The following is a 17,045-nucleotide window of genomic DNA, read 5'->3' as shown; positions in this document are numbered from 1 at the left end:
AAATAATGCTACTTTTGCAGCAATGTTCTGATTTCATAAAATCCTTCATTCAATTACTCAGATCAGCCCCATAACAAAAACCATTGAATTGCATGACATCATCAAGATAGTTGTTTTACTTTAATCTAAAGAGTCTTCTGATACTTTGAAATGAACAATTAGAGTTATGTTAGTTTTTTAAGAATCTACAACATTCTTGGTAACTAAGTATATTGTCCTTGTCAGCTGGCTAGCTTATATTGCAACCCAAGTACATGAACATCAGTTTGGGTACCAAATTAATGATAACAAAGCCAAGTGCTTAAAATAATTAATTCTTAGCAACTTAAAAAAATACACTTGATGTTTTGATGCAAGAATTCAGAAATCATCTCATGGTCGTTCTGCGTAAAGAAGAAAGTGATTATTTAATAATAGGCCAATCTATTATGGTTCATTTAAAGTTGGTTGTGGCAGATATTTAAGCAGGTTTTAAAAACCCATTTATTTCAGTTTCACCTTTCATGAATTAGATATTTTATATTTGCACTTTTAAAATTAGTGAGTCATAGTTTATTTGTATGTGTTTTAACTGCTCTAAACCTCAGATGGTTTGATTTGTTAACAGAACCAAACTTTGGTTTGATTCTTGATAGGCTTCAGGGTACTATATTAAGAAAGCATAATTCAATTTAATTAAAACAGAAAAGGTTGTCTTAAAGATGACATTTCAATGAAATAACAGATTGAGACAAGATTGCCTTTATAACTTTTCTGTTAATAAACTGGAGATTACACTATCTCAGATTGAGGGCCATTGTCCATTATTAGCTAAAAGGAAAATTTGTGCTTTGTTATTTACAGATGATGCTGTTCTTCTTTCACCTATTAAATTGGACCTGAACTATTGTATTGCTAAGAAAATATGTTATAAATTAACTACAATAAAACTAAGGTTTTGGTTTATTTGGAAAATTCAAGATCATATAACAACACAAGTAGAGAATTTTACTTATTTGGCATTTTATTTAACCTTGCTCTAACTTGGTAATATAATTGAAAGGCAAAACTTTTGAAAGCAAAATCTACTATGATGGGCTTGCTTCAGTATTTTTACTTAAAAGAAGGAAAATTGTTTCTGCAGCAATAAACATTTTTAATGCCAGAATTGCATCTCATATTTTATATGGAGTTCCAGTTTGGATAACATTTACTAATACCATAGCAGAGCTGCAGGTGAATTTTTAAAGATATTTTATAAGAGACCCAAGCTGTGATCCAAATTCTGTTAATCTTATGGAACCTGGGCAGTGCCCTTTGATAATAAAAGTTTGGTTAAGCACTGCTAAGTTTTGATTACAAGTAATATGTTTCTAAGAACAAGGAAGGCTTGCTTCAGGAAATCCTGCATGAATCCTTTGTAGGTTTATGGTTTAAACAGGTGACTAAAACAATTAGTCAGATTGGCATTGTTCCTTATTATTTATTCTCTAGGGGTATGTCATCAGCAATTCATAGTATCAGACAAAGACTATGGGATAATTCAGTACAGGAATTAATGGACAAAGCCAAAGTATTGTGTTCACCTGCAACATTTGGAATTAATTATAGATACGTTTTTCAACTCTCTAAATATTTGAATAGCTTACATTTAAGTAAATACAGAATAGCTTTTTCAAAACCAGATTAAATGTGTCACTATCAAATATGCTATGTAGTAGATATCAAAAACTTTCCACTTCTCAAAGATTTTATCCCAGTAATGGTACTGATCCTGAAACAGTGGGTCATATTTTGTTGTATTGTGAATTTTATAAGATTCTTCAGCAGAATGTTGTCTGCCTTATTTAAAAATCTAAACTAGGAAAGGATACTTTTGGGTATGTAAAAATGTTCTTGCAGATGAAAAGCTTAAGATTACAGTGGCAACTGCCAGATTTTAACCATAAATCAAGGCTTTTAGTAACAAATCAATGAACTCAAGTTTAAGTCTGTCATGTAATATCTATTAAACATTTTACTTGATTAACTGTTTTATCCACTGTCAAGTTTAAATTATGTTTATGCTTTTGGACCTTTTGATTATTTACAGGTAGGTGTGTGTGTGTGTGTGTGTGTGTGTGGCCTCATATTAATAAATAGTATCATCCTATGTGTGTTATCAATAGAATCAGCCTGTGTGCAGAATCAGAATGGTGTGTTAAAAGAAACTGTAATATTTTTTACCATTAGTTATGGTTAACATGTAAAATGGTACAACTTTCTCTTTCTTCCCTCATCTAGGTTATTGCTATAGTTATGGATATATTTACAGATGTGGATATTTTCAAAGAAATTGTAGAAGCATCCACCAGAGGAATTTCAGTCTATCTTCTGCTAGACGAATCAAACTTCAGCCATTTTCTTAAGATGACCGAGAAACAAGGTTGCCAAGTCCAAAGACTCAGGGTAAGTCTAGAAGTGCAATATTTAATATATTGGGAATTCAAACAAATGAATGAAAAATTTACTTTATCTTGCTTTATAATGTACAGTTTACTAGAATGTTAAAGATGCATATTTCACGTTTATACTGTAATTACAAACTCCAGCTCAAAACACTAATGAAGTAGTTTCATTTGTTTTGTTTCTAAACCAGTAAACATTTTCTTCTCCCATCTTTTCTTTCTTCCACTCTCAGTCCAATTTCCTCACTTATTTTCAGCTAAACAATATGCTTTAATGTACTGTTTGGTAGACTGTGAACTTTTTTCAGTTTGAGTTTGCAAAGAATGCTTTAGTGCATGTGGCAGTACGCATTACGTGCATAGCACCTTTCTGCAATACTGTAAAACATGGCATCTTTCCATACCACATACTTGTGGATAGGTGCTATGTTTCATTCCTGCACACTCATGCAAGATTGAATCTGAAGCATTGGACAGCCTAAAATTTTGAATGAAAGTTTGCTTACTGAAAAAATTGCAAGTCTTCCTTTGCCCACTTTAATATAGTACAAATTATGTACTAGAAAACAATGAAAAACCTAAGCCATGTAACCAGGAGAAGGAGAGGGGGACCTAATGGGAACAAGGCTTATTGACAGCTACCATGGGACTAAGACTTCTGGAGAAGATGCTTCAATATGGTTTTCTTTCTTTAAAAAAATGCTTAAACAGTTCCTTTACAAAATGCTTTCCAATTAAGCTGATGAATCTGACAATTCAAATATTTAGGCAAGTAATAACATGCTAGCTTCAACTGTGCACTAGTTGCTTAATAATGAATGCTTCATGAAGAGATAATGAAGTTTCATACATGAGATGTTTTATTACATTATGGATTATATTGTTGAGATGATTGCTACTGGAAATTGTGTGCTGTTATTAATTTCTAGCATTTTCCCAGCGACAAGATTACAGTTTGATCCTATGTACCACTAGAAAGGAAGAGTAATACTGTGAATAATAATGCTGCTATTATTACTGTAGTAATAACGATAATTGCATTTCAAAAGTAAATTTTATTGATGTCAGTGAGATTCTATAGGGTACCAATGTTAATATTTAGCACTTTCAGTTACAGCTCATTTTATGCAACCTAAAGTTGATAACACACATCTTGCATTATGTAATTAAATTATTTAATAGCAGAATCTACAAAACATTCCAAAAGGAAATATTCCAGTTCATGTTACATATTGAATATGTAGTGGTCTCAATTGTTATTTTCCCAAAGTATGGTGAAAAGATGATTAAAAGTGAATACAGAAAATAATTTATTTTCTACTTTGGAGTATTCCTTCCATGGACGTAGTCACGTAGTCACACGTGTGAGAGTGATGGCTGAACAAACCTGTCAGATTATGGATTTTTTTAAAGAGATGTAAATTCTTCTTCTACTATGAGCTCTTCCATTGTTTATACACTATTGCAAGTCAGTTTTCTTGCTTTGCTATGCAAAGTAGAGTTTTCACTGGCTGATGGAAGTCTTTAATGAAATGCCCAGAAAGTTATGAAATCAACTTCCTGAGAAGGTGTAGGTTTGTTTTTTTCTGAACTGCCATTTGGAAGGGTCAAAAATACATTTTTTCCCACAAAACATACAATTAGTTTTGTTGTTTGGCTTTTGTTGCCTTTGTTGTGGATCATTTTTATACTATTATGGTTATTTTTATTCAAGGTATGACAAAAGAGCTTAAGAACTATTAAAATAAATTATAGCAAATACCAAAAATGCACTAAAAGGACCAACAATGTCCGAAAACCTTCACAAAATAGTTGTAGCTGGAATATATATGCTAGCTTCATATGTGTGAATTGTCCAATAGTCAAAGGATTATACCACACTGCCTTGGTGGGTCAGAATTAGTAGAGAAATAAGAACAGTAATAAAATGTCCTTTCTATGGGGTACCTTTGTGGTGGCTTTACCATCATATATGGGGAAGGAGTGGCAGAAACCAATATTTTTATGGAATGGTAAACAAAAACATCCATTGGTGATGCCATTCTACAGCCATTGCATTCTAGGATATCCAGAGGACAAACAACTATGTGGTGGCCATTGAATCTGTGATGCTAGATCTTAATGGAGGCTGCAACTGAGATTGCATGTTTGATTTCTGAGTTTCCAGAATGCAATCCAAATTTTGATGGGAGACAGTTTCCTTGGAGTCCTCTGTGGCTGTTCAAGGGTTATTAAATCAGTCCACCCTAGGCACTTGATGGACCGAGATCAGTTTTAGAGAGAACTTGAAGTTGGTCCTGAGGCTCTACTTCATGACTTGACTGATTCCTGCTAGGAAAGAACAGGTGATGGCAGCCTTGGATTGAATGCTTCTGTACAGATACTGTGTTTGTGTGGATTCTGTAGGGCTCTGTGGTTTTTGAAAGAAGTCCTAGAGATAAAATAGCACAAAGTGTCCCTGGAGGAAAACAAAAAATAAATTCAACCAAACACACATAGGCGTCTTTATTAAGGAGTACTTTGTGGCAATAAAAGCAGCAGCATGTACTTATATTTCCATTCTTATTGCACTTGCAGATCATTGACTGGTAGCCTTCTTTAAAGTGACTTGATCCCTCTTAGGTAAAGGAGAGCCAAGGCAACCTTTGCAATGTCACTATGAGAATTAAACTGTTAGATAAAGTGACTCAGAGTTGGTTTCTGGCTGTTCAGATCCCATGGAGTTGCCTGAGATATGAACTTGCTTGGTTAGCTGGGAAGAGATCCAGACTGTCAGTTCTTGGGACAGAGAACTTGGCATCTCGGAGTTCTGCCATCTGTGTTCTAGGTTCCTCTAGGTTGACTAGGCCTCCCAGAAGATGACATGCATGTAGATAGATGCATGTGGTAGGGTCTAAGTGAGGTTGAACTAACATCTCCTCAATTATGGAGTACTACAAGGCTCGATGCTCTTATTTTGTGTTTTACATTTACATGAAACCACTACATGAGGTCATCTGTCAGTTTGGGTTCAAGTATCAACATGAAACCAAATTATGCATCTTGGTCCTGGGCTACCCAAGTGATGCTATATAAGTGTTGCCCCCATGCCTGAAGGCTGTGCAGGTCAGGACCCTGGAGGACCCTGGAGGAGGCAGATTACTGTATTTTTCACTCCATAAGATGCACTTTGTTTTCCCCCAAAGTGGGTGGAAATGTCTATGTGTCTTATAGAGCAAATATTGCATTACAGACTGAGCCGCGGCAGTGGGGTCCTTTTACAGTGTCAAACCCTCTCTGGGGGTTTGCCATACCTGTGGGGAGGGGGTTGGTGAAGTGGCAGCAACAGACAGCAGTGGCAAATGGCAGCAGCAATCCCTGCCGCCTGGAACAGCTGATTGGCTGTATTTCGGGGGCTGATCCAACCTCTGATCAGCTGCTTGGCAGCGAAGGCTCCAGCATTTCCTGAAGGAGGCAACAGACATGGAGGAGGCAGCAAAGGCAGCTTTTCCAGTCGTCCAGCCCGCTGATCAGCAGGGCTATGGGAGACCGGGATCCAGCCATCACTCAGTTGACCAGTGGTGGTCGCAACAGAGTGGATCCTGATGAGCCACGTGCTGGGGCTGCGTTAACGTGCTGAAGCTGACCAGGCTGTTTGCTGTTGGCTGCAAGGGTGGCAGAGGCAGATTTTTGTTCTTGTTTTCCTCCTCTAAACCTAGGTGTGTCTTATGATCAGGAGCGTCTTATGGTATTTAGATTTTTTCAGTCAGGTTTCAAGCTGGATTATAATACTGAGATGGCATCGTACTTATGGTTGACCTATGGATGGCCTTGGAATGGAGATCATTTGTATCTTTATATACATCTTTATAGAACGAGCATCATTCTTCAAAGATGGAAAACTAAATAAAAAGTTAGGGTTAGAAGGGATCACAGTTGTCCTATGCCAACAGCATTACTGTGTAATGCTGTGGCTGCTAGATGTCTCATATGTCTGAAAGATAATATATGGAAGCCACTTCTACATGCACATACCGCTGGCTAAATGAATATTAAAATGATTTATGCATGTAATAAGATCTTAAAAGAATCTGTATTCCTAAATTCGCTCACTAGGCGATACGTTTTATGGAACTCCTTTAAAGATGATTCAGGGAAAGACAATATATATCTAAGTGTGTGATGTATAATGTACTCTTAAAATGCAATTTTATGCAAACCTGCTTAGTATTAAGCCTCTAGGGAGTTACTTCTAAGTAAATACACTTTGCATCGGGGTGCAGCTTCAGTCATACAACGTTCTAGTTTTTTATGTTATGTTTTACCTTCTTTTGCAGAACATGAGAGTACGTACTGTAAAAGGACAAGAGTATTTCTCCAAGTCAGGAGCAAAATTTCATGGAAAAATGGAGCAAAAGTTTCTTCTTGTTGACTGTAAGAAAGTTATGTATGGTACTTATAGGTAAGAATTTATACAGTTATTTGCTTTCAGCATCAATGAAAATATTATATTTCTTTCTGCTATCCTGTTTGAGAATAATACAACTTCTGCAGTTAAAAGTTACCCAAACTATAGTGCAGCACAAGGGTCTTCAAACTTAGCAAGTTTAAGACTTGTGGACTTCAACTTCCAGAATTCCTGAGCTAACATGAGGAATTCTGGGAATTGAAGTCCACAAGTCTTAAAGCTGTCAAGTTTGAAGACCCCTAATGTAGCATGTTGAGGACAAGGGCAGGATTTATTTGGGATGTAGATTTCAGAGCTTAAAGACTATAATGAGTGAACAATTGGCTTTTCTTGAGGGGAAGGAAGTCAGATTGTGAGATCCTTGGTGCTTTCTTGCAGATGTTTCATTACCCAACAAGTACCGTCAGAGCTATAAGGGAATGGAGGTTGCCCTCTGTTCATATACAGATGGCTTGCCCTGTCAGTGTTGGTGGGAGTGTTCCACAACCTTCTAGCACTGATGATTTTACCTAGTTGAGTAATGAAATGCAAGAAAACAACCAAGCTCAGAAAGCACCAAGGACTCCACAGTTCAACCCTGAGCTACAAATATTCTCTTTATTGGAGATCAAATTGATGAAATTAGCATTGCAGTGTCGTAATGCAAACCCTACCTTTTTAACCCTCTCACCCCAATCCAGTAGTTTCATCCATAACATCCATCACATATCCCCATTCTGTCTTTAAGAGGCAGGGCAGTGGGGAGAGAGACAGAAGAATTAAAAACACAGGAATCTGACATGATTTCTAACCGTATTTCAATTTTTTATACAATTATGAAGTTTAGTGTGTATTTTAGGGCAAGTAGTCTTTTCGCCAAACATAATATCTCTGTTTAATAGGTGATAATTCATAGATAGCAAATGGTGAAAATTAATACATGTGAATCTAATTAACAGGCATTGTTTAGAAAGTTCAGAGTGGCTGTCCTGGGATATTCTACTCTCCAGTGGCAGAACTGATCAAGTGCATTATCTATTTTTTTTTAATGGTTGCTCAGCATTGGATGACTGCATCTTATTTGTTTAATCCTATACTTGTCATCTGGAGCTATTTGGAAGAAGGAAGTTCATATACATAAGGAGCAAACTAGAGATGGTACCTTTGAGTTGTCTTTGACCTCTGGCAACTGCTTGGACATGTTCCTGCAGTTATTTTAGCAACATTTTCAGAGGTGGTTTGCCATTGTCTTATTCCTAGAGAGAGAGGACAGGCCCAAAGTCATCCAGCCAGGGTGGGAGTGTGTGTTTTCACTTATAGTCCGGTCTTTAGAGTGATTCCCAGGAGATTGCACAGATTAATCAAAATAAAAACTGTCCCTTCCCCCTCAGGATCCTAGTCTAATGAGAAAAAGGAATAAAAAAGATACAAGAAAAACAGTAAAAAACAAAAACCCAGACCTTTCTGTTATTGAATTCCATTGTTCCATGTCCCACATTCTGAAACGGAACTGTCTATGTAATATTGTTCCAGGTATTTCAAGAGTGCTTTTATATCCTTTGCCATGTCTTAGCTCAAGGCCAAACACACATTTATTCCATCTATAATGCAGCTCAAAGGAATTTGTTACCTTTGTACTGCCATACAAGGATCTTTTGATAATACTTTGTGCAAATAGGAACAATTAAAATATTAAGTTTATGTCAATGTTATATAATTATGCATTATATCAATATCATACCCCCAAGTTTAGATTGGTACCAACACTGCTGGCCTTTTCAAAAGTATTGAAGATCTGGATATGTTCCTGAGTATGAGGGTTGTGAAGTTGTTATTTGATTTGTTATAGATTGTGGTTTTTTTTACCTTATTAGCCATTAGATATATTTTAGCTTGTATAATCTTAATGTATTTTCATATGTTGTTAATCACCCAGAGTGTCTGTGTAGAGATGAGCCATGTGAATCAAACAGGCAAGCAAACAAAGCTAATACATTGCATTATTTTTCAGATCTGTCATTCTTAATTTGCTGCTGTTTTTGAAACATTTCTACATGGCAGAGACACAGAGCATCTGTGGGGGAATTTAAAAGTCAATAAAGCTGTAACAGAGATGTGATCAGAACCTTATCCTTCCTGTATTTATGGGGCACACATGTACAAAGTGATACAGCTTCAGTTTCTCTGTCATGACTCTCATCTTGACTTTTATGACCTCCCCATGTTGTTGCAGAGAAGAGAAGTGAACAAGATTTCTTCAAGTTTTTTCCCCATATAGTATTAAGGCTGGGAAAGCTTCAAAAACTGATGTGCAAATAGCGCTTCAGATTTCAAGCTGTCAGCCCAAGGTTAAAACAGCTAAAATGTCTTTTTCAGGCATTATTTAAGGAGCGAATTTCCAATGCAGGAGCCCTCTTTCTTTGGGCTTCTGTAGAATTTGACTATTTTAATTAGTAATAAAGAGATGCTGTTGTTAGGCATCCATGCAAGTCATACTGAGTGCATATTACCTAGTTGATGCATCAGAGCTGGATTGTGAAAAAAAATGACAATTTTTGGTTTATAGTGCTAACTATATTAAGTAATGTTGGAACAATTTATACCCTTGTTAAATAATGCAGGCAAATTAATTGTAGAACGGGTTCTATTTGGTTAGATGTACTCTAACAAAATGCCAATGTTTAACAAATAATAGCTTCCTTTTGGGAAATATAATTGAGGTTTTGATGGTAACTATAAATATCTATCCCATGAACTCTTTATAGTTCTTTAGAGTATGTGAAATATATTATCTCTGAATGACCATTATATCCATTGTACATTCCAAATTTTTATCAACATTATTTTTTCAGGTTAACATCTGAACTATATTTTAGCCTCTTGTTTTATCAGGAATATCTTTTTCTTGGGGAGATTTTCAGATTGCTGTTTTGGGTTCTTTCATAACTTTCCTTTGGAGATTTTGACCTCTGAATGTAGTCGTTACAAAACAAAACCCTGTCACAGATATATCACATTTTATCTATTCCTGATTTAAATGGTTAATTATCTTCTTCTTTTTAACTTCCAGCTTTATGTGGTCGTTTGAAAAAGCCAATCTCAGTATGGTCCAGATAATCACAGGACAGCTTGTTGAATCATTTGATGAAGAATTTAGGACACTATATGCCCGTTCTTCTGTTCCCAGTTCATTTGCTCCAGAATTAGTTAGAATCAATAGCTGCCGAGCACTCTGGGAAAATGAAGCCTACCAGCACTCACGTTCTTCCTTAGCTTCCATTTCTAGCCAGCGTAACCTTTCCGGGTGGCAAGACAAAATTCATCATTTAGATCCCACCATTCTGAAGACACGAGGTACTGCTAGATATGGAATAAATGAGAATGACCAGTTCAATCCTAGAAATCATCTACTTCACAAACCCCAATTTGCTCCAGGTTTCCATATGCAGAATAGAATACAGCAATACCAGCCCAATGAAGTAAATGAACATTGGAAAAGGCACAGTTATGCAGGGGAGAAGCCAGAAAGGACTCCTTATTTGATGCTCAATAGAACAACTAATCGAGCAAATAATCCATCAAATCTTTGGAAAGTACCCTCCGATAGTCTCAGTATTGTATCTTCATTGCACGGGAGCCATACCAATCACAAGGTGCCTCAACAGAGCTTAGCTGACCGATTTCCACCGCCAAAGCTCAATATTGCAGACAGGAACTCAGTTGTACGAAGATCTTTCAACGGCACTGACAACCATATCCGTTTTCTTCAGCAGAGAATGCCAACTCTTGAGCGCACCACAAAATCTTTTCTACGTAACTGGCGCATTGAATCATATTTAAATGATCAGTCAGATTTCCCGGCGGATTCAAATGGCTCAGGGTTAGGAGATAGGGCTGAGAGTTATGATGCAGCAGATAATATCAAAGCCCATGCCCTTTATGCCCATTCTCGGCTTCGCTCCTCGTTCATTTTCAAGCCCACATTGCCAGAACAGAAAGAAGTAAACAGCTGTGCAAGTTCTTCCAATTCAACGATAATTGGCTCAGAGGGTAGTGAAACGCCTAAAGCAACCCCCAATCATATCCTTAAACAGAAAGATGAAACTGGTGGCACTAAGGCCGAACCAAGCCCTAACATCCCCCTGGAGCCTGATATAGTAAAAAATCATACCTTGCAGATTTCAGAAGATATAAAACCAAGTGCAGCACTACCTGTTGCTAAGGAGAAACCTCCTTATATGTATTCATCTCTAAACAGAAGCAAGCCAGGAGAATTTCGAAAAAACCATCAAAATGAAAATATATTGAAACGGCGAAGTTTTCCTATTTTTGATCATTCAAATACTATTATGGATCATGGTGACAGCAAAGAGGCATCCAGTTATATCTACAGTACATTAAATAGGAATAGATTTAAGCATCCAAAGCCACCTCTAGAAGATAGCTGTAAAAACTCGAAAAGCATGCACAGTGTGGCAAATCATGTGTCAGATGAGGATAAAAACCACGAAGTCGAACCAAAAGAGTCACCTACTTCCAAGGCTGTTTCTGTAGCTGGGTTAGCTGAATCTAGCAAAGAAGAGCCTAATAAAGATGCCTCGTCAAAGAAAGAAAACAAGAATTCCCCAAATTTCTTGAAAAAGGGTTCACAGAAACTCAGGTCTTTGTTGAATCTTACACCAGAAAAGAAAGAAACTTTGTCCAAAAACAAAACTCCTGCTTTTTATAGAATGTGTAGCAGTTCTGACACTTTGACATCAGAATCTGACGAAAATCAAAAACCCAAAACCTCTGAAACGAAGACAGATTGTTCTCCAAGAAGGAAAAGAACCTCCTCCTCAAATTCACAAGGGAGCCTACATAAGAGTAAAGAAGATATTGCCATCAAGCCTAAATCACCCAAATCTCCTAAGCCTCCCAAGTCTCCCAAGGCCCCAAAGTCCCCCAGACCTCCAAAAGCTCCATCCGATGAAAATGCTAAAAGAGGCCCTACCGTGAAACCCTTGGAAAGCATGCTGCTAGAAGTACCTCCTGGCAACCCATCCGCCCCCAGATTTAACACAGAACAAATTCAGTACCAAGATCTCAGAGAGTTGCATGCCGACGCAAACCGTGAGCGAGTAGCCCAGCCTGCTCCTCAAGCAATCCCCCCGCAAAGGATGGGTGGCCCAAGCTCTCGTCTGCCCAGCCCAAAGCCTCACGAGGAGTTAATAAGTCCTCGCTTCACTGAAAGGCGGGTTTACAGTCGCTTTGAACCATTCTGCAAAATAGAAAACTCAGCTCATCCAATGAGCACCACAACCAAAGTCAGCGGTCATTTGCCAGAGGGAAATAGCAAGACCACCCGTAATAATTATGTAAGGAGCAATCAGGTGCTTACTTACAATCCTGGTTTATACCACCCGCTACATCCAAACGAAAACAAATTTCGAGGAATTATGCAAAAGTTTGGGAATTTTTTGTATAAAAACAAGTGAAACCTGGGTAGGGGGGGTCTTTTAAAAACCTTTCAGTGTTGTAAATATCTAACAAATTAGATTGATGGACAGCTTTCATAAAGCTTAATGGTATAGTTATCGCAGAACACTGCTGTATATGTATATAATATATCATTCCAAAACATTGGCTGGATGGAAGTTTTGGAATTGGATTTTTATGTATTTGTACATTAAATTTGAGGTTTGCTCAAATTCACTTTGATGCTTCATATTTTAAAAATAATAATAAAAATATGACACAAGCCAAAGAAAACATTTGAACTCCAGTCACAAAAAGATTTTCAACAATATTTCTCCCTTTTTCATAATAAATCCTCATCACACAATCTACCTGCTTTTTTAGCTTTTCCTTATCTAGGGAAATATGTAACATTGTACATAATATTTTTTTACTGGAAGTACAGAATTATTCTCTATTTAGCTCCAATTTTCAGTAGCAACCACATGTACATCATGTGCAAACTCACCAATTAATGGGTTAGTTTTATGTATGAGTCAAGTCACCTTTCCCACAAATGGTTAAAAATATGCCTTAATATTTTATGTAAATACTGCTGGGTTGGGTGCTCAGGAAATTGTCATGGGCTTGCCATTTTATCTCTTCTTGCATGTATATTTCCTCTTTCCGGATTTTCTCTAACCATACTTGCCATTTTGGGAACTAATAACTTCTATTGTCTTATAACATGGCTTGCAAGTTTCAAGCAAGTTCAGCACATTTTGTCATTTTACAGATCACCTAACTAGTGTTAGAGAAAATAGGAAGTTAGGGTAGAAATCTATATGCACAGAGGAGGTGGCTTCCAACTCATTTCCAAACAAAATTCTTAGGCCTAGACAATTGTTTTATTAAATCTGAATATGGTGCAAAATATTTAATTATTCTCATTGCCTTTTCAGTATTTACATTTTTTATCTTCTATAACCCCACAGTCATAAGACACATATGCCACTTGTAATGGATGACCCAAGATCTCTGTCTTCTGAATGAACTAGTCATGCTGTTGCTGCTATCAGATTCTTGAAAAGTCCTGCTTTTAGAAAGTCTCACAAGCATAGAGTTTTTTCTGCTTCTATAATGACACCATTTTATGATTACTGGGTCTTGCAAAAAATACTGTGTTTTAGAAAATGGATCTTAATTTAAAGCATGTGAGTCCTCTAGGGATATAAGGCAAGCCAGGATGCTGGATGCTTTGGCAACATAAGCAGGCAAGGGTTTGTTTTTACCATAAAAATCTCAACTCCCCTGAGGTTTTTATGTGTGTCTGTGTCCATGAATGTGAATGTCAAGTTCAGAATCTGAGTAAATCTTACATTTGTAGATCTGCAATCTTTGCAGATGGATGATTTATTGCAAAGGTCCGCTGATGAGTTAGTTGAAACACAAAAAACCCCCTTTAATTTCTAAAATGACCTGTTGCACTTTTGCATTGAGACATTAAATACAGGGTCTTCCAATACCTCAGAGCTTAAACATTAACATTACACATTGATTAACAACGTACATATTTACATTAAAATATTTTGTAATTGAAGTATTTTAATCCAATACTATGTCAATATTGATACAGTTCCTTTGAAGTTCCAAAGCACATGAGAGAAAAACCATCATATAAGTTCCTGATAAAAAGCCAGTTTTCTTAATAAATGTTTTGCTGCCAGCCATTCCCTTGTTAATCTTCTAGACCAGTGTCCCACACAAGTGCATTATATTCAAAACTTCCCTAATATATTTTATGCTAATTTAAAAATTGTTTTCCATTTCATTGTATAATGATTCAAATGCCAGAAGAGACTTTTCTGTTTCTAAAACAAACAAACAAAAAAAAACCAGATTGCATTATTTGGGATACCATTACAATGTATCATTTTAGTGGGCATGCAGTAAAGCTGCTAAAGAATCACAAATGAAATCCCAAGAAATGGAAGTGAAAATGCTTCATTACCTTCTTTAAACAAATGAATTCAAAAAAACAGAAATCAAATTACAGCTGTTTTGTGACGGGAAGAAGAAGATGCATGGGTGCAACCCTCCTTATCCTAGATCTTTTGGCAGCTTTTTGATCATAATACTTCCCTGCAAGAGTTAGGAGTTGGGGAACATGCTTACACTGGTTTTGCTCCTACCTGAATGATCAGATCAAGATAATGGTTGAGAGGGCACTTTATTATGCAGTGCCCAATAACTCAGGCTTCCATGCTATCCTGATTAACATCTACATAAAAAATATTGATTTTATTTATATCCTCCATTATTTTTATTTATAATAAAATATATGCTATAATAATAAGGCAACAAACACATCTAATAACTATTTCTTCCTCCTATTTTCCTCACAACCACCCTGTGAGGTGAGTTAGGCTGAGAGAGGAACTGGCTCAAAGACAGCTAGCCAACTTTCATGGTTAAGGCTGGAGTTGGATGTCACAATCTGCTTTCTAGACTGATTCCTTAACGACTAGACCAAACTGGCTCTTTTAACTTGCTCTCCATGGGATCACAGACCACATGGAAATTTCAGCTGGTCCAGAATACAGTAGAACCTGTAGAATCTGCTTAGGTTTCCCAATGGTGCACTTCAAAGTACTGGTTTCAGCCATTTAAAAAAATCTTCACAATATCTTGGAGATCACCTTTTTCCCAATACTTTTTGGGCTTCCTTTTCACCTACCATGAGTTAGGGAGGCCTGAATGTCAGCACTCTCTAGCAGCTCCTCACCTTTGGAATAGCTTGTCCTGAAGCAAGGATGGGTCCCGTCCTCCTGGCTTCCTGGTAGCAAGTGAAATCAGGACCTTTGGCGATTATAGCCAGTGTCACCATACTGAGCAACTTTAGTTCACCATTTTCAATATTTGGAAATCAACATTTGGATTTTATTATTTTAAGTAATTACTTAATTTCAAGTAATACTGATTTTTCTATTGTATGCTTACACTAAGTTCTGTAAGTACCTGGAGTCCGTTAGTTTTCTAGAAGGCTATAGAGGTATTAATATATCATCATTAAAAAAAAGACGAATAAGTTAAGAGTACTAGGATTTGGTTACATAAATTATCCCCCCAATTATACTGTTGTATGAAAGAGAGAATAAAGTTGTGAATGAATTGGTTTGATATATCACAATGATTTGGAGTCATGTTGTTTTATCTTCTGTGGGATTCACCTAAATACCTACTTGAAACATACATAGTACGTAAAAGCAACAGCAGAATGTTTTGTTTTTCTGAAATGCTTCTGATGTCACTGCAACTGCAACAACATTGTCAAAAAGGCTTTAAGAGTTGTAAATTTAATCTTATGAAGCTTCTCTGGTAATACTGATTTGCAAACGGGCGTACAAATCCTTTGCTAGTCCAATACTTGAATACAGCTCTGCTGTCTGGAATCTGCATTGTATATCAGACATGAATACAATTAAGCGAGTCCAGAAGTATTTTACCAGAAGAGTACTACACTCCTCTGTTCGCAACAGAATACCCTATACCACCAGACTTGAGATTCTAGGCTTAGACAACCTTGAACTACGCCGGCTAAGATTGGATTTAAGCATATGTTACAATGTCTTACCAGTTAATGAATATTTCAGCTTTAACCACAACAACAGAAGAGCACACAACAGATATAAACTTAATGGAAACCACTCCAAACTTGATTGCAGGAAGTACAATTTCAGCAGCAGAGCGGTCAATGTCTGGAGCTCACTAACTGATTCTGTTTTCACCTGCTCAAACCCCCACTCCTTTACCCTCAAACTAACCTCGATTGAACTCACCCCATTCCTAAGAGGTCTGTAAGGGGTGTGCATAAGTGCACAATCGTGCCTATTATCCCTGTCCTATTGTCCCCAATTGTTAGTTCCTGTTTCTTGTATTTAAATTTATGTTTATTCTTATTTCTATCATATTGTAAGCATTTGACAAATAAATAAAATAAATAATAATGTCAAATGCCCATTTCAAAAACACTTATAGCAAATCACATAAGCCCACAAGGCAATAAGAATGTCTACATTTATTTATTAAAAAAAATATTGGCCACCCAACTCCGATGGATATGCCACACTAAATGAATGGGTTTCCCATATAAAGCAATACGGATGCAATCCATAGGTTTAGTGTTAATGCTATGGTAATGCTACACTATGTTCTGCATAGTGAGCAGCAACTGTATAGACTGTATCAGAAATTCATAAATTTTCCCCCAGAGAAAGGCAGAGGAATCAGGACAAGGGTTTTTTTATGGCTGCAGATTTCCATATCAGTTATTTTCAGAAGAAGCAAAGGAAGTACAGTTATGTGTGTGCAACGGCATGTACCTTTCTATAGCACGTGTAGAGTGTTAGCTGGTGTGTAAGAGAATAGTTTCTATGTACAGGAGGGGTCAAGTTTATAAATGAACAACTTATTTTAATGGTATCTAATTTCAATCCAAAGGAGGAAATATTATTTCCTCTTCATGATCTTCTTTAGAATATGGCTTCTAGAAACTATATATGCAAACATGCCTATAGGGACAATAGAAGACATGCATTGGGTTGGTAATCCAATACAAGGAAGATAATCATTGTCCAGAGTTTCAGTTCCTCCTCCTGCCCCCCTCCGTTTTTATGGTAGTCTGGAATAAATAGAGATGGTTTTCTGGTAGATAGAGGACAGTCACAGACTTACAAATAACATCCATTTGCATTCTC

General features: G+C 36.7%; 1 protein-coding gene across 1 annotated transcript in view; it reads left to right on the top strand.

Annotated features, from left to right (window-relative positions):
• SACK1B (scaffolding CK1 anchoring protein B) overlaps window positions 1-12,675 on the top strand; it is a 38,954-nt gene extending 26,279 nt beyond the window's left edge. The window contains exons 3-5 of the mRNA XM_026665244.2: window positions 2,263-2,427; window positions 6,743-6,867; window positions 9,923-12,675. Coding sequence (XP_026521029.2) covers window positions 2,263-2,427; window positions 6,743-6,867; window positions 9,923-12,329 — 2,697 coding nt within the window. The 3' untranslated portion in view covers window positions 12,330-12,675. The remainder of the gene's footprint in view (window positions 1-2,262; window positions 2,428-6,742; window positions 6,868-9,922) is intronic.
• Window positions 12,676-17,045: the final 4,370 nt, after the last annotated feature.

The sequence above is a fragment of the Notechis scutatus genome, chromosome 1 (genome assembly GCF_049901735.1).
Source record: "Notechis scutatus isolate UNSWTSFEM ecotype Mainland chromosome 1, rNotScu1.2, whole genome shotgun sequence".
Lineage (NCBI taxonomy): Eukaryota > Metazoa > Chordata > Lepidosauria > Squamata > Elapidae > Notechis > Notechis scutatus.
This window is presented reverse-complemented; position numbering and strand designations above follow the sequence as displayed.